We start from the raw sequence: 18504 nt of genomic DNA on the forward strand, positions 1-18504 counted from the left end.
GCACAGAAGTGTGCCTGAGGCAGCAGGAGCTGACCCTTCAGGATCCAAGGGCCAAGGAAACCTAGCGTATTGCTTTTCCTTTGTGTTCTCCCAAACATTTACTTCAGAAGTTAAACTTAGTTTAACAGCCTTGACAAAATTCAGGCAAACTGCTCAAGGGATTGAGGTGATGACAGAAAGGAGAAAAAAGAATGGAAACTGATGTATAAAAGTCAATGAAAACAAGTGATTCTAACAGAGAGAAACAATTTAGAAAGAAATCCTTAGTGGGTTAAGTTGATCATTATGCCACTAAAGAAGTGGTGCACATTTCCGCTGCATGCAAATTATTCTTGCAGAGCTCACAGTCCTACCTGAATATCAGCTGCTCATTTTCTACCAGTTAATTAAACATTATTTGCAATTGAGCACACAAGTGAGAAGAAAAAAAGTCAGTTTTGTTCTTCTTTTTTATAGTTCATTAATCTGCCAAAATGATATCCAGGTATTTTCTTGCATGGTATTCTGTCCCCTAGAAATGCTTTCAAAACTGGAACTTAGAAGTACTGAGACCTTTTTAACTCAATGAAAAGTTTGGCAAATTTTGGATATAGTTAGTCCCCATAGCCTGACAGCATTGGCTTTGCTTCCTGCATTGACTCTCTTTGTGACACTTTGTGCAAGAGGTATAATTTGTGTGATTCTCAATGTGGCTTGGTTGGGATTCTCACATACAGCTAAGACTTTGGGGGTGATCAGGAGCAACAGAACCTCAAAACCCACAGACATGCTAGAGCATTATACCCCAAGGAAGCCCATTAGCAGACATGCTCAAGGCCTACACCTTATTGCAGTGTGCATAGTCTACATTGCTACACGAATGTAAATGTAATAGTTAACAGTCTGTGATTACTCAAGTATGCTTGAATGCACTTTCACTTAATATTTTTGCTATGCAGCTTCTGACCAAAACAGAATGCTTTCTTCTTTATATCATTATTTTCATTATTGTGCTTAATAGTTTAAGAGCCTTACTCCTCAGTAAACAGTGTAGATTTATCTTGGACTTTCAGAGTTGTATAAATTATAAATATAATATGTAAGGTTCAGTTGCAAAGAACGGGAAAAAAAATATTGACAGTAGACTTGTCTCTCTCATTTTCCCCTGTGATATTCACTTATCAGTTCTGCATGAAGCCAGCACAAAAAGTCAGTAAGCAGTGATTCAAAAATATCTGGCAATGACCTACAGAGCAGAGCAACGCCATGAGGGTGCTTCTGCCTGGTGCTTTTCATATCTTTGTTTACAGTTTGACTTTCACAGGATGCTTCAAGCTCTACGGACAGGACTAAGAGGTACACTTCATTTACAGATAATACCTTATTTTTACATGGTTTGAATTACAAAAAGGTGGTTCTACTCACTGAATGTTCGGATGATGTCACTCGGTGCACTGGCAGGGCTGGATCCATAGGAGTTTGCTGCTTGGACAGCGAACTGATACTTGGTGTTTGGGAGAAGTCCTTTGAGAACCATGGACTCCATCTGGATCTGCTCTCTTATCACTGTCCAATTGCTGTCAAGATCTGGCCTTCAGGGTCAAACAAAGCCAAGATCATAAATAATTAAAGCTATATAAATTAATTGCCTTTAAACTTTCCAGGGAAATTAAAAGAAAATTAATGCTAAATCATTACTGAAATCCCTCACTCTTAAAGGGCCAGACTGCAATCATTACTAAGCTGCAAAGCCTGAGATATCAAAACTATACAGCAACACAACCCCAATATTCAGATTTTACTTATAAAGCCAAGGAGGTTTTTTAGAGGACAGCTTGAAAAATCAAGTTCTGTTTTCATAGATTTGGGATTCACAGTTTTCAAACGGAGTTATGTTACCTGCAGCTCCCAGGCCCCTGTTTGGCTGTAAAAATACAGTACTTTGCAATAGAGAGAAAAATACTGATTTATTTCTAAGAGTTTGTGCTCTAATGCCAATAAGTCCCTATAAACATTTACAAGCATTAGCAGGTTGAGAATCTAACATTGCATCTCTTAGGCAATCAGGATAATCCAGCCACATTAGAAAATCTGGATCAAAAGTCTTGTCTGCTTATAAAAACAACAAATAAACAAACAAAAAAAACCCCACCCAACAACCCACAAAACAAATCAGAACTATAACATCTAAAACCTGGCCTATATATGTGGATTTTGCAATAAAATTCCTGTGTCTGCCTTTGGACAATGCCTGTTTTACTCCCGATTCATACTGGAAGGCAGCTGCAAATTAACGTTTGCTCTAAGTACCATTTTAATCAATGTGAAATCAGTGCAACCATTCACATGGCAGTTTAGTCTCAGATGTTGAAGCAGAGGGACCCTGGGAAGCAGAATACTTTGAGAGAGTATTCTGTTGCTTTCACGCAATTTCTACTCTCTCTAAAAGTGGTCTTTTCCTATCAAAGAGAGAACTGAATGAGAAAAGGAAAACAAACCCAAACAAAATAAGAATGCAAATGTTAAATCTCAGCCACCCAAAATATTCAAATTGAAGCCTATGTAAGTAAAATAGGGACAGAAATTACTTTCAGAGAATATTATTCCAGTGCCCTTTTCTAATATGTCCTTGTGATATTTATTACATGAAATAACCTCCAAGTGCTCCCTGAATCTACCAATGTTTACATAAGACTAGCTGCAAATGTCTCCAACAGTCTTCCAATGAAAATTATAGCACCAGGCAGGCATTTTGTATTTGTTTATTTGCAGCTGGAAGGAAATGCTGAAGTTAATGTATGTTTCCTTTTACCAGTCAGTACAAGATTTATTGATCACTGAGATTTCATTGCTTTGTGCTAGCATGGCAAATGCAGAGGCAAAGCAGCAGTTCCCAGCTGCCCAGCTCCTGTGCACAGTGGCACACAGGATGCAAATATTTCATTGTCTCTCTAAAAATAAAAATAAAATTTAAAAAAAGCATTAGATGTAACGACAACTAAGCAGACCATCTTAAGTCACCCTTCACCACCATTTCCTGGTAGACAGAAGGGCATTTATTTTGGCTACTCTTTCATTGTTTGCCTTCTCTGAGCTTTTGATGCTTGCGCCAAAATGAAAAGATACAGTGTTTTCCAAATGAAATCTGTTAACATCGCTTCCTTCCACATGCTCGCTTAGTAGTGTTTTCAATTTTCCTGTGCACATCTTTTTTTGGCTGTAATTCCAGTCCAAGGAATTTCTGCTAGCCCAAGAGCTGCCTCACAGCCTCTTTACAACAGACCCTGCCGAAGTCTGAGCCCAAATGGAAATGCACGCCCCTGACAAAGGGACCCAAACGAGGTATTGCATCCTCCTAAAATGCAGGAGATAACATAAACTGCAGGCTAGCCTTTGCCTTCACTGACTACCTCTCTCAAGACTTCTCCTTCTGCAGAAGTGAATAATAAAGGAAATGCCTACAAATGTGTAAGCATCTGCAGCTGAAGGAGAGGGAAAGAGGAAGATTTATCACTTGACCTTTGCTACTTCTCCAGAATGTTCCCTGTGTGAACAAATCGGTACAAGATGGAAAAATGGCAAACAGATGGGGAGAAGCACACAACAAACTCAGCTGGCGATTGCATTCAGGGCCAGCCAGCTCCTGCATTTTCTAAGCTGGGATAGTATTGTTGAAAACTGTCTCCAACGGCCCTTTTTTGCATCAAATTTAGTTTGTGTCAACTGTTACACCAGAAGGGCTTATTTTGATGCCACTTTTTCCATCTTCTGCAGCACTCATTCCCTACCATGGGTCCCTCTGTCTCTGGACAAGACTTCTCAGGGCTGTTCCGGGTGTTGCACTTGTGTACAGGGAAAGCAAGCAACTTCCCTGGGCCTGTTCTACTCTTCGAGTTACAGCTGTACATAACTAACACAGAAGTGCCATGCAGGAAGAATCTTGTCCAGTGACAAAATCAGAGTTTTTTTAAGATAATGAACATATGCATAAAGTCAGTGGAACTGGATGGATACAAACCAGTGGCAGAATCCTGCCCCAGATGTACCCAAAACATTTGGATTATTGCTTTACATTGTAATCTGGGGGCCAATTCATTTAAGAAAGTGAATCTTTATGATGCAGAGAACAACAATTTTATTTTCACTCAAACTTCCTGTTATAATCACCTGGAAATGATTTAACAGAGTGAAGCACCTGCTAGCAATCCAATTTTTATGAGGTTTTTGATTGTTGTTTTGTGCCGTGTTTGTACTCAAGTGGCAAATTCATCTCTACAATTTAAAGATAAAACAATTCCTACAAATAATAAATGTAGTGACAAGTACAGTACATTCTTATTCACCATGGAAAATACAAATTGTAGAAAGTAACACCCTGTAGGATATTATTTTTACTAATTATTTAGTTTTATTGTGATACTTCCTACAAAATATATCAAACAATATGTCAGGTCAATTCTGAGGAAAGGAAAAGTAGACAGTTTGCTAACCTCATTCTTGAATATTCTTCTGATGCTGTCTAACATTGTTAAGTACTTCCGCACTAATTTCTACATCTTCCACTCCTCCTTTGTTAACTACCTCTTCAAGGATTTAACCTTTGCAAGCAGTAGGTGAAATGTTGAGACAGGTGCACCCATTTCATACAGGAATCAGGAAAGTATTATTAATGGTATTTTTGCTGTGCATTAGAATGTGACTCCCTGATCAGATCTGTTGTTTTAGGTTCCTTGTGTATGTTAAGATTAATGTTGAAAACTATTGATTACGTCTTTGAACCAAGAAGATGAAAAGAAAGTGACTTAATCCTTTTTAGAGGATTTTAGGTGCTGAAACACTCGTGGTTCATTAGAGGCTTGCTGCCTATAAAAATCTGGATGTTAGTATCCACTATTTAGATAATTGAGCAGTCATTCAACCGATTAAAAACTTGAGTATTTGGAGTATTCAAATGAAAACATCCAAGACATTTCTGAGTATAATTTTATTTATAGCATCTTTCAGAAGAACACCCCAACTAGTATGTTTAAATCCGGGGTCTTACTTTGGAGGCTTTCATAAGAATATCATTTGTCATAAAATATTTCTCATCACAAACCAACAGACTATTTACACTGAACCTGCAAGCTTCCACAGACACCATTAACTGTTTTGGGTTTAACATGTTCTTTTACATATTCCCTATGAATTGCGCAGTGAGGAATGAGACCTACTTTTGCCCTCTGGAATTTAAGCATTCAGACAAGTTGGGGTTGTGGTCTCCACAGCACCCTTTTATAGTCAACAGCAGAGCACAGACTAAGTTAGCCCAGCTCATTTTACATATGAAACCGCTTGCAGCCCTAGTGCCTGCCTATAGCGACCTATAGCCCTGACTATAGTGAACCAAAAGGTCTTGAAGGAAACCCATGCAAGTGCCTAAATAAAGGCCCAAATTTAGCAGAAATGGATTCCAGATTATTTCTGATCCTGATTAGTTCCTGATATGTGCAAATAATTGTTGTATTGAATTGTCATGAAGTTTTAACCCCCAATGTGACAGTTGAGCAAATGAGGAGTTTTTCCCTCCTCTTGGTCTCCTAGCATGGCTTTGCTAGGGTTAAAGTCATAAAGTTAGTTCTAAGGGGATGGAAATGATTTAAACAGTGTCAGCTTTTGGACATTTGTGCTGCAAAAATTACAGATTTGCATAAGAAAGTTATTAATTTTGCAAAAGCACAGGATAGTATTGTATTTATTTGACATAAAAGGACAATTCAAAATTTACTTGCACTGTTTAGTTTTGGGTTCACATTGGTTTAATTAACAGTTTTAACTCATGTTAATACATTTTATAGTAATTAAAACTAAATGCAGAAAAAGACAATGAAGCTTAAAGTTAAATCTTTAACTACCATTAGGACTTACGGATCATTGAAATTTCTCCAAATATGTGATCAAGCTTCCAAGTCTAAGAAAGCATAATCCCAAAATTAACAAATACACTTCCAGCTTAGCTTTAAACCTCAAACTAAACAGTGTAATCAAAACATTGTGCTGTTAGCAAATTCTTTCCCAAAGTCTAAAACCAACAAAACACTGACATTTCAATTACTCGCATCTTTCCACTTAAACAGTGAAGGCTGCTTTCCACTCCCTGGATGAACAAAAGCATTCAAGGGTGAACTTCCAATGCATCAGATGGACAGATGGTGCCCACTTCTTCTTCCATTAGCAGGCCCCTGATGCTATGAAAATGTGTACAAAAACCTGCAGGCTCCATTTCCCAGCAAAAGCAGAGAGGCAATAGAAGGGAATGAGACCCCTGTAAAATCCCTTTCACATCCACCAAGAAAATGAAACAGAAGAGACAGGAAGAAAATAAAAAGGCTCACGAAACATCTGTGTTCAAAAAGTAGATATTGGAGAAATTTCATGGTAATAATACAGCAGAGTTTACATGATGGCCATAATGCATCTTTAGCCCTTATGTTCTGTCTCCCAGTGCAATGCACATTGGATGGCTTCCCACTTAACATGGGGCATTTCAATTTAAACACAAACAGTTCACTTTCAGCCTGGAAATTCTTTTAATTACATTAACATTTTCTAGGTTGTAACCATAATTTGAGCACTGAAAACTAACAGTCGTCTGTTTTAACAACAATTCTTTTTAAAAACTGAATATCTTTTTCTGAAGAACTTTTTTTGACCTTTACAGCTCAGAGTAGTTTAAGATGCAATTCTCCCTTCTCACCCAGAAATCTCAAGTAAAACATGTCATCATGTTCACTCGAAGGATTAAACTACTAGAGGCTGAATTCTGCATTTACTGTAAGGGTAAACATAGAGGCAAGCAAATGAAAATAAATAGTTTTGTATGCAGATATTAGCTTTCACAAGCATATGAACTGTCAGGTATGAACGCTTGTTTGTGCATGTAGATAAAACCACTTCCTTCTAACCGTTCACATGCATCTTAGAAAAGCAACTTGATTGTCAACTTTTCAGAGTTCAGTTCTATTACTGAAAATTTTAGAGTTCAATATAAAGGAAAAAAAAAGAAAAAAAAACCAAACCCCAAACACCAACACCCCACTTCCTCAAAAAAAAAAAATCTAAGCAGAAAAGCCAACATTTCATGCAAACTGGATTAGCATTACAGTAACAAAGAAAGTCTGAGTCCTGCAAGCTCAGGACGCAGAAGACTTGTGTCAGGTAAAACCACCCAACATACTGAATTCACAGTCTTGAGATTATTTCCTACAGCAGCCGAGGGTGCTCCTGCTCAGGGGAACTGCTCTTGCACACATATTTTTCTCAGCATGGTTCAATAGTGTTTGATGACAGGACAAACCCAAAACTTCACTTGCCCAGGTCGTAATTAGAGGGAACAGATCAAATGAGACGTTATTTACTTCAATCAGAAGGTACAGTTTCCTGGGATTTTATTAAAAAAATAGATCATGTCTCATTTTATCTTTAAATTTTCACATTTAATTTAACCCTTTGGAAAACTAAGTGTACTAGATAAAGTAAGTGAATAAAGCATGAGAAGAATATATATGTGGTCTAATAGTGAAATTTTGGCAAAGAAAAAATAAAATCCTGTAGTGCACAAACACTGAAATTCAGATTTCACTGGCAAACTTGCCTGATAAACTCCACCATGTAGTACTGGATGGGAGAACTTCCTTCGCTTCCAGGCTTCCAGGATAATGCAACTTCTGAATCAGAAACTACCACGATCTGGGGCTGATGGGGTGGTGCAGGGGGCATGCACTTATCTAAGACAGAAGAAAAGGAAAGGAACAGGATTAGAGAAACAGATGGGCTAATACACACAAAACCCCAAACCCTCCAGACTTGGGAATCAAATTCATAGACTGCTCCCCTCACCTGCTGCCCCTCTAAAACCCCACACTTTGGAAAAACATTACAATACTGTACACAACAGAGATTTACATGCAGTGGCCTGCTGTGTTACAGACATGCCCTGCCAGTTTTGCAACAGAAAGCCATGTGCATAGCATTACCTTGGGATAAGGTTGTCACATCTCTGGGCATACTGGGTCGTCCTTTCCCTGCCCAGCCATATGCTCCAACACTAACACGGTGCAGAGTGCCTGGCTTTAGGTCACCGATAACAACTTCCTACCAGATTCAAAAGAAAACAAGACAAAAACATTGTGAAAGCTCTTCCATGTAACTGGGGACGGTGCTGTGAACTGGAATTCAGGGATCTTATGCAGTATTTTCCATGCAACCTCCTAGGAGGATTGTCCCAAGCCCAGCTCAGAAGCAACAAACACAAACAGCACCACGTGTTTCCTCTCAAGCTGCAGCTTTGCCCCTGGGGAATACACAGGGATGACCTGGACCCATTTCTTCAGCATAACTCAGAATTTGCCTTCACTGTCCAGTGTTTTGACTGGTGAAGTCAAAGTCACATACTATTCCCTCCCTTGAGCCAATTTCTGGCATTCAGTATCAGTCTGGTGCATTTTCTTTTTCGTTTGTTTGTTTGCTTTTCCTTTTAAATCCAGAGACTGTAGAAGCTCCCGAGAATGAAGCAAGTTGATGCAGTGTGAACTGATGATCTTTAATTTCTCATGGAGCAGAGACCAGTCTGAGCACTTCTCGCAATTTTCCTAGCCCAGCTATTGGCTTGACCCAAAGCAAGCATTGCCCTTATTTGTCCTTCTGCCATAAACTCAGAAAGATTAACCCACAGACAACTACTGTAAGGGAGGTGATGCTAACCTCCATCTGAAGAGCTTCTGCTGCTGAATACTCTTTAAAGGACCTACTAAAATCACCCCAAAATTAGCAAATGTCAGAAAAAAATAACATTTTATCACTGGCTGATACACACAACATAGATCAACTTAAGGCAGTTAGATTCGGACTTTAATGGAGCATATGTAGATGTGTATAGAAATTCAGCATTCTTTACCTGCAAGCTATCTGTAGAGAGATGTAAATACCAGATTTACAAATTTAGACAGCATATGCAAGTAAACAGAAATACCAGGTTCTACACCATAGCCAGTTTTGGTGTGGAAAAAGGACTTACAAAAAACTGTTTTACAGGGAATTTTTCTTTTGTTTTTCATTCTCTGATATTGATAATGTTGCTCACAGTGCATGTGAAAATGCAGAAATCTCCATTATCTTCATGCTGGAATAGACTTTAAATCTGAAATTCCAGATGCAGTAAAATAGTAAACAATCCCAAAATGTTATTAACTCCTAGATTTGCTTATGATGGTCTTTTGGACAAAGTTTCCTTCTCTGCTCTTTGGAGAACTCATGTTATTACTACAACATTCTTTAGCAACACCCTGTCATCCGTCATTTATCTGCAGTTTTGCCATTCAGTAACTAATATCCTATTAACATGGGACACCTGATCATTATCCTGTTTTTCCACTGTTCACCCTTGAACATAGAATCATAGGATCATAGAACAGTTAGGGTTGGAAAGGACCTCAAGATCATCCAGTTCCAATCCTCTGCTATAGGCAGGGACACCTCACACTAAACCATCCCACCCAAGGCTCTGTCCAGCCTGGCCTTGAACACCGCCAGGGATGGAACATTCATAACTTCCCTGGGAAACTCATTCCAGTGCCTCACCACCCTCACAGTAAAGAATTTCCTCCTTATATCCAATCTAAACTTCCCCTGTTTAAGTTTTAACCCGTTACCCCTTGTCCTGTCACTACAGTCCCTTATGAAGAGACCCTCCCCAGCATCCCTATAGGCCCCGTTCAGGTACTGGAAGGCTGCTCTGAGGTCTCCACGCAGCCTTCTCTTCTCCAGGCTGAACAGCCCCAACTTTCTCAGCCTGTCTTCATACGGGAGGTGCTCCAGTCCCCTGATCATCCTCCAGGCCTCCTCTGGACTTGTTCCAAAAGTTCCAGTTTCATGTTGAGGACACCAGAACTGCACACAATACTCCAAGAGAGGTCTCACGAGAGCAGAGTAGAGGGGCAGGATCATAGAATCATAGAATCTTTAGGGTTGGAAAGGACCTCAAGATCATCTAGTTCCAACCCCCCTGCCATGGACAGGCACACCTCACACTAAACCATCCCACCCAAGGCTTCATCCAACCTGGCCTTGAACACCGCCAGGCATGGAGCACTCACAACCTCCCTGGGCAACCCATTCCAGTGCCTCACCACCCTAACAGGAAAGAATTTCCTCCTTATATCCAATTTAAACTTCCCCTGTTTAAGTTTTAACCCGTTACCCCTTGTCCTGTCACTGACGTCCTGTCAGTCCCTGACAGGACTTCGTCCTGTCGTCCCTGACGAAGAGTCCCTCCCCAGCATCCCTATAGGCACCCTTTAGGTACTGGAAGGCTGCTATTACGTCTCCACGCAGCCTTTTCTTCTCCAGGCTGAACAGCCCCAAGGTTCTCAGCCTATCTTCATACGGGAGGTGCTCCAGTCCCCTGATCATCCTCGTGGCCCTCCTCTGGACTTGTTCCAGCAGCTCCATGTCCTTTTTATGTTGAGGACACCAGAACTGCACACAATGCTCCAGGTGAGGTCTCACAAGAGCAGAGTAGAGGGGCAGGATCACCTCCTTCGACCTGCTGGTCACGCTCCTTTTGATGCAGCCCAGGATACGGTTGGCTTTCTGGGCTGCAAGTGCACACTGAAGCCGGCTCATGTTCATTTTCTCACCGACCAGCACCCCCAAGTCCTTCTCTGCAGGGCCGCTCTGAATCTCTTCTCTGCCCAACCTGTAGCTGTGCCTGGGATTGCTTTGACCCAGGTGTACGACCTTGCACTTGTCGTGGTTGAACTTCATAAGGTTGGCATCAGCCCACCTCACAAGCATGTCAAGGCAATCCTTCCCTGTCCAGCATATCAACCGAACCACACAGCTTGGTGTCATCGGCAAACTTGCTGAGGGCGCACTCAATCCCACTGTCCATGTCACCGACAAAGATGCTGAACAAGACCGGTCCCAACACCGATCCCTGAGGGACACTGCTTGTTACTGGTCTCCAGCTGGACGCTGAGCCATTGACCACAACTCTTTGTGTGCGGCCATCCAGCCAGTTCTTTATCCACCGAGTGGTCCATCCATCAAATTGATGTCTATCCAATTTAGAGTCAAGGACGTCGTGTGGGACAGTGTTGAACACTTTGCACAAGTCCAGGTAGATGATATCAACTGCTCTACCCCTGTTCATCAATTCTGTAGCCCCATCATAGAAGGCCACCAAATTGGTCAGGCAGGATTTCCCCTTAGTGAAGCCATGCTGGCTGTCACCAAACACCTCGTTGTTTTTCATGTGCCTTAGCATGCCTTCCAGGAGAATGTGTTCAAAGATTTTGCCAGGCACAGAGGTGAGACTGACTGGTCTGTAATTCCCTGAGTCATCCATTTTCCCCCTTCTTGAAAATGTGGGTTATATTTCCCTCTTTCCAGTCGTCAGGAACTTCACCTGACTGCCATGACTTTTCAAATATGATGGCCAGTGGCTTAGCAACTTCATTTGCCAGCTACTTCAGGACCCGCGGATGGATTTCATCATGTCCCATGGACTTGCATATGTTCATGTTCTTAAGGCGGTCTCAAACCAGATCCTCTCCTACAGTGGGCCCAAGGTCTTGATTCTTACAGTCCCTGCGTCTACCTGCTAAGACCTGGGTGGTGCAGTCAGAGCCTTTGCCAGTGAAGACCGAGGAAAAGAAGTCATTAAGAACCTCAGCCTTCTCCAAATTCAGGGTATCCAGTTCTCCCGAGAGCTTCCGGAGGGGGCCTGCATTGTCCCTAATCTGTCTTTTATTTGCAATGTACCTATGGAATCCCTTCCTGTTATCTTTCACATCCTTGGTCAAGTTTAATTCTAACTGGGCCTTAGCATTCCTAACCTGGTCCCTAGCTTCCCTGCTTGAATGATTTGGATTCATCTGAGAGAGATGATAACAATGCTGGAAAAGTAAGTGCCCAGAGAGAGGCAGCACGGAAACTCGCACCAAAAGATTTATCCCTGTTTATTGGTCTTTCAGCTTCATATAGCTGAAGTGACTGAGATCTTTTCAAACGTAATCTGAAAAGAGAGTTGCTGAAAACCCGTCACCTCCTCCCAATGACCATACTGATGACCCTGCTCCTGCCATTCCACCTGCCATACCTATGCCATACATATTGTCATGCCATTCCACCTATGGCATACATACTGCCCACCTGTATTTAAACTGTGTGCATTTGTTCCCGCCGACGTCCCTCCTTACTGCATTCATTCTTATGAGAAAACAAAATTAAATTAAACAAATCCTTCATTATCTGTCTTACTTCTTTCACATTGCTCAGGAACTTGGCCTCTGCAGAGAGTGGGATATTGTGGTACTTACCTCCTATTATTACCTCTGGACTTCAGTCTTACAAAAAACTAAACAGAACAAATCTCATTGACGGCAAGGCCAGTCAAGATCAAAGTCCTAACATATACTTAGGAATTTAAGTTCAACATGGGTACCTTCAAAACCTCAGCAAAGTGCTCTCTTGCCTTGTATACATGGCTGTCTCTTTCTTTTAACAATGTCCTCTCCACAAACATAGCTGTTGGACATACAGAGAATATTTTTTTAATCAAATACCTTCTAATCTAGGATAAAGACATCAGTGGATAAGTAAAGATTCAGGACACCATCAAGCTACCCTAACCTGTGGCAATTTCAGTAAATACCCATCTCACATCAGAACACTTTCAAATGAGATTCTAAAGAAGAAACACATTTCCTCATACCCCAACTCCCAGGAACCTGAGAGCACATATTTCATCTCACTTTTTCTTTTTTGCTTGTATTTAGGAGAAGGGTCCTAAACTCAAGTTTTCTCCACTGCAGAAGAGACACAGTGCCCACACAAATAAGGGATTTAGGTAGTATGTGGAAGAGTTAGATGGCCTTCATTTTTGTACTCTTTCTCTCCACTCAGATTGCCTCTAGATTTTGAAGTGTGATACCTCAATCCGGACATTACATTGCCAGTGAGGCTTTACTAAGCACCAACCTTACTTTCTTGTTTTACACAATATTCTTGCTAAAACCCTTTCATCATAATCTCGCATTCTTGAATGGAGGGAAGCAATGTGATGCCTTTTCTGGAGTACAGAAGTCAGGTGAATGTAGAAACCCTATATCCTTGCCACACAGTTTGCCCTCTCTCCAGTGTGTTGAAGCTGCTCGTGAGGCTGCACAGTAAGCTGCCTCACAGAAGACAGGATCACAAATAATTTTCCAAAGAAAACCTGTTTTCTGATTTGTTTTGTTTGAATAAAACAATCGCAAAACCTCAAACCTTGGATTACAGAACCACTACAGAAAATGAGCTTGGTTTAATGACACTTGATTTCCTCACAATTCCTTCCCTACACTACAGGTCTCAGCTGGTCATTCCTCATTTTGTACTGGCGTGTGTTGTGATTTGATAAGGAGCAATACTGCTCTCCATAGTTCTGTGCCTGACCTAAGACCTCTCACCTTCAAAGTCAACTATTTTTTCTTGTTTGTTCTTGGGTTGTTTCTTTTTTTATTATTATTTTATATTTGTGCTCAACTATTCGAATATTATGTCGAGTAGAAAAACTGCCTTATTAAATTACACTGCATCTGTTCTTCTTCTGGATGCTCTCACTTGCATGTTCTCTATTTTAAGGTGATATAATACAGCTATAATATATTATCCAGTTTGCTAACTGACAGGCTCTGAGAAAGTAGGGGATCATGCCCAGCACTGTAAGAGGAGGCTTAGTGATGGAAACATGAATTACGCAGACTTAACCACAAAACAATTGCAGATTTCTGTTGAGTTTGGTATGAATATAACAGAAAGCATTTCAGTGAGAACACCACTTCCTGAGGATTAATGACAGCTGGGACCTGATTAATCCCAGTCAGTCATACTTCTCCACAAGTAGCCTTCGGAAGTGTTATTTTTATCAAGCAGAGGAATAGAGCTCAGCGTGGAACCTCAATTCTGAAATGCCATAATCCAGACTCAGCTCAGCTGCGATTGAACCAGATAGTCCTGGTTCAAGACATCAGCCTCCTACAGTCCAAGCAAACTTCCCATAATTCAGACCATGAAAGCTGTGCGAGAACCACCAACTTTGTGGGATTTCTCTACTTCTAGAACAGCTTTCAGAAAACACAAGTTTGAAGGATGCAGTTGCAGTTGATGTTAGGGACACTGAAACTTCTGCCCCTACCCTACACAAACCTGAGTACCTCCTGCTTGCTTCCACCGTCATAATAAACCTAACCCGCTGACTGTTCATAGGAAGTAGACTGGACTGAGCACAGGACTGGAAATAATTAATCTGAATAACTCACCAGCTGCAAAGCCATTAAGAGGGTTGGTATTTCTTTCAAACCTGTTTTATACTAGTTGTTAGTCTCCCACTCCTTCCTCCTGGGCTTTGCATGGCTGGCCCCTCGCCGTGCTCCTCCTCCATGCTTTTAGCTGGACTGGCTCAGGTTTTCCCCTGTCTGTCTCCTGGCTCAGGATTTTCCCTCTCTGCCTCCTCTCCCACTGACTTTTGCTCTTCCCTGTCACTCTCTGTCTACTACCCTACTGTCCCTGTTCCCTGAAGTCCTCACTGCCTGGGTATAGGTTTTACACAAATTTCCTCCAGCAAGCCAACATATCCATAAATACTTTGGATGTTTGAGAGAAAGTTTATCCATTGGTAAAAAGAGAGCTGCTGTATCTACACACGTTCACCTCCTTCACCTCTGGATTTTGTGCTTTAGCTACTATATTTCCCACTTTTTGGCTTGAAAAGTTCCTGTATGAGTGCTAAGTAGAACCAACATCTGCCATTAACTTTTGTGTGTGAATATGGGGAAAGAGCAGGTCAAGAATGTTCAATTTAATTTTAAATCACAGCTGCGACCAATGTTCACATGAAGCAATACTTACAAAAATTGCTTGTCCTTCAAGCTGACCCTGGGAAAAAGCAAAATAGGGCTTGTTAATGAAGTAGCATATCAAAAAGTGTTGGCAAAACCACATAAATAACAGGTCAGGGGATTAAAACAAAGCCAATGCTGCAGCATGTAGTAGTCTATGTGGCTGTTATTCATCTGCGTGAGTGCTGGGATACAGACTCCATTCTCCAAGTGAGTAAGAATTACTGCTGTCAGGATAAAGATAAAAAACCAACATGCTGTTTGATCTTTGCTGGCACTACTAGTAAGAATGGGATTTTGGTGGGGGGGGGGGGGAATAATGAGTGAGGAATACAGAGATAAAGAGCAGAAGAGGGAAAATAATGCATAAAGAAAGAAATAATATATCATGGCAACAATATTTTTTCATTCGCCACGATCCCAGAAACCTGAAGGAGTCAGAACTGACAGAGTGATAGAAAACTGCAGGAAATCTGAGCATCCCCCTCACCCACACTTCTCACAGTGAAGGTTTCTGAGCCCTGCCCAGCAGGGATCACAAAATATCAGTGAACACATTTCATTGAACTTCATGTGGGGAGACTGCAGAAAGCAGGGTGAGGAAATAAAGAGAATGAAGATGAGCAGAAGAAAAAGGAGAGAAAAAAAAAATGAATTGAGAAGAAGGATCACCAAATAAAGACTGGAAAGCCTGCAATGCCCCTTTGTGCACACATAAGCCTTTGATTCCTGTGCTGCTAACATTGCTGTCTCGTGGACAGACTGCCCTTTGCAGAGCATGCTATGAAAGTGCTCCCATCACAGCAACACTCCTTTGCTCTCTGCCCAAGCAGGGGCTGGGAAACCTCTGTTCCTGCCTTGCTGAACTCAAAGAGCAGCTTCTCTACACTAAGTAAACACCAGCATGTTCTGAGAATACACTTTTAAAGCAGACAGTCTTAGAACCATCCAGAAGCACAGAGGAATTGCTCTCATCTCAGCACTAATTGCCCAGCTGTGCAGCAGAAGAGGACATGCAGTGCTCATTCGCAGATGGAAAAGGAAGGGGAAACTGATGAGAAAAAGGGAAGGGTGAAAGAGAAGGGGACAGTGAAATAAAGCAAAGTAAGAATGCAAAGGAGAGATAAAAGGAAAACCAGAAACAAAGGAAAGGGGAAAAATGAGAAGCAAGGAGGAAAAGTAGTGTTTTCAAGAACAAAAAGCTCAGAAGTTGAGGGAATCTTCTAGGAGATGGACTTGCAAAAGTGCAACTAAAGCAGCACTATTAAACTGTTTTCCAGGAGGCCACAGTCCCATACAGAGACAAAAAAAAAAAAAAAAAAACACTGAAAATGCTGTGTCTCCTTTACTTCACACACTTACTTCTGTCACAGTGCAACACACATGCACTCATATGGTAGCTCTGTGCAGAGTCACGCAATTCCACTTCCATGTGTAGAAGTGCATAGAAAATACATACTCTAAATTAAAAGATCTATTTTTGTAGATGCCAGAGGTCAGTACTAGGAAGACATAAGCAAGTTCCAACAGTTTTTCATGATAAATTAGACTACAAGGAGGAAAAGTGTATCACAGTGACTGGATTAGAGAAAAACATTGTGATTTCCTTTTGCTTGACACCCAGAGCAGATCAGGGGCTTGGATCCTCAGCATAATTCACAAACCAGCAACACGTAGACAGTTGCAAGATCCCACTTGCAAGCTCCGCTCCAGTGCTCTGACTGTTGATGAAAAGGAATACTCACCATGCTAAGCATATCCAAACTCAGGGGAACATTGTGTGAGAGCTGTTTAACTGCTTTGTCATCTTCAACTTCTGAGTAAAAGACCTTGGAAAGAAGATATATTCAAGCCAGTTAAAGCAATAACTCAACACTTCAGAATTACCTAGAAACAAGTGAATTGTTAACATGTTGCAGGCAGCATTTGAGCCTATGTTCCCCTACCTTTCCAAATGCATAAAAAGCTAATGCTCTTTAACATTCCATTCATATTTGATAGAAGTTATCAGTATGGCCGAAGAACACCATCTTAAGGCGTGTATTCTAAATGGACATGAAACACAACCTAGCTTTTAGGGCAGGCTGGAACTGACAACTTTGTGCATCAGATTGGACAGATTGGTCAGATTGGACAGCTGAAGATTTGTGGGACTGATCTGCACAAGTTAGGCATTTTACTTCATGTAAGGAAGATACTGACATTACATAATGATGTCATTATAAAAACTGCTGTTATCATAAATGTCTCTTTGTGTCTGTTGTTGTGTACTGGAGCCTAATGAGCCAGTGAAAGTCTGCTATTCTATGCACAGAGACCCTGCGATGACTGGGTGTCAAAAGATAACATAGGGTGAAGATAGTTTGGGTACAACAGTGTCAGTACTGGTTGTCACTGATTTTATTATCATGCCACACAGAAGCTCAAGGCTTATAAATAGACTGAGGCTTGGATGCTTCATCTACAACATTAAACACTATTTATGATTTATGACTATAAAGTATTGCAACTGTTTGAAAAACATCATGATCTGTAGAAAAGCAGCTTCATCTCTGTTTTGACACAAAGGAATGGACTCTACTACACACAGAGCCTGACTGAGGCAAATTCTGGCTACAGCAAATTTTTCTCAGTGTCCTAGACTACAAGCACTTCTGTAACAATAAAAACAACCCTGCAGCTGGACTGCATTAGTGTCATTTACAAGACCATTGGATAAAGTGGTATGTGTTCCAGAGATACCCGTGGCAGGGAATGTTCTCATTCTTCTAGCATACATTAATAATAAAGGTAGTCAAGATTTTCCTGCATCCCACCCTTTAATGTAAAACTGAATTCTGAATTTTTTAATTTTTTTTTCTGCAAATTTCAACTCCTTACAGAGAAAATGGTAACAAACCCAACTGTTACTTGTTTACTGTTGCAGGGGAAAACAATGAATTCTAGTTGATATCCCACATCTTTGGTGCTTATTCCCCACTAACAAACTTCCACTGTGGGGCTAAGTTTCATCGCTATGGAACACTTGTTGAAGCAACATCTAATAAAAGTCAATGAATTCAGATTAACACTCACTGTTTTTCTGCTTGCACACTAAAACACAGTACCCAGTTTAGGCTAGCCGCTCTGTTGTGCCCAGTAGGCAGAAGGCAAAGTGTCAGAGTCTGGGAGTGGGTCAGAGCCTCCCCTGTAAAATTTCTGGGTAAACCAGAAAAATCACTCAACTTCTTTGAGGGAAATTCACCACTGATGTAGAGGTGAATAAAAGTCCCTTTTGATATTTAAGGCTGTGGCTGGGCTTTCAGGGATGCTATGCAGTACATTATTTACTGGGGAAGAGAAACGATGAAACTCTCCTTCCTCTCTACCTGCTGCCAGTCTGGGAAGGTGTAAAGGTATCATTTGGAAGAGCTATTCCTGTTAAAGCAATTCTCAGCCTGGAAGTACTAGCCAAGGGATCTGAATGGCCCTGAAATCACCACACATGTCCCTTTGCTTGCACAGCATAGTATCAACCTGCTCTGCTCTACTTTACTGCCTTGGCTGCAGAGTGCACCAAGATCCTTGCATGAAAATCACAACAGAAAAGCAACCTACATCCACT

At 41.1% G+C, this 18504-nt stretch overlaps 1 protein-coding gene across 2 annotated transcripts in view; it reads right to left on the reverse strand.

The window, feature by feature from the left end:
• The window catches only part of EGFLAM (EGF like, fibronectin type III and laminin G domains), an 83483-nt gene that overhangs the window by 46087 nt on the left and 18892 nt on the right, over window positions 1–18504 (reverse strand). For both annotated transcript variants that reach the window (XM_065662811.1, XM_065662810.1), the window contains exons 3-7: window positions 16646–16729; window positions 14911–14937; window positions 7995–8112; window positions 7613–7745; window positions 1405–1571 (exon numbers count right to left, since the gene is read on the reverse strand). In XM_065662811.1, coding sequence (XP_065518883.1) covers window positions 1405–1571; window positions 7613–7745; window positions 7995–8112; window positions 14911–14937; window positions 16646–16729 — 529 coding nt within the window. The remainder of the gene's footprint in view (window positions 1–1404; window positions 1572–7612; window positions 7746–7994; window positions 8113–14910; window positions 14938–16645; window positions 16730–18504) is intronic.

This window comes from Lathamus discolor, chromosome Z (assembly GCF_037157495.1).
Source record: "Lathamus discolor isolate bLatDis1 chromosome Z, bLatDis1.hap1, whole genome shotgun sequence".
Taxonomy (NCBI): domain Eukaryota; kingdom Metazoa; phylum Chordata; class Aves; order Psittaciformes; family Psittacidae; genus Lathamus; species Lathamus discolor.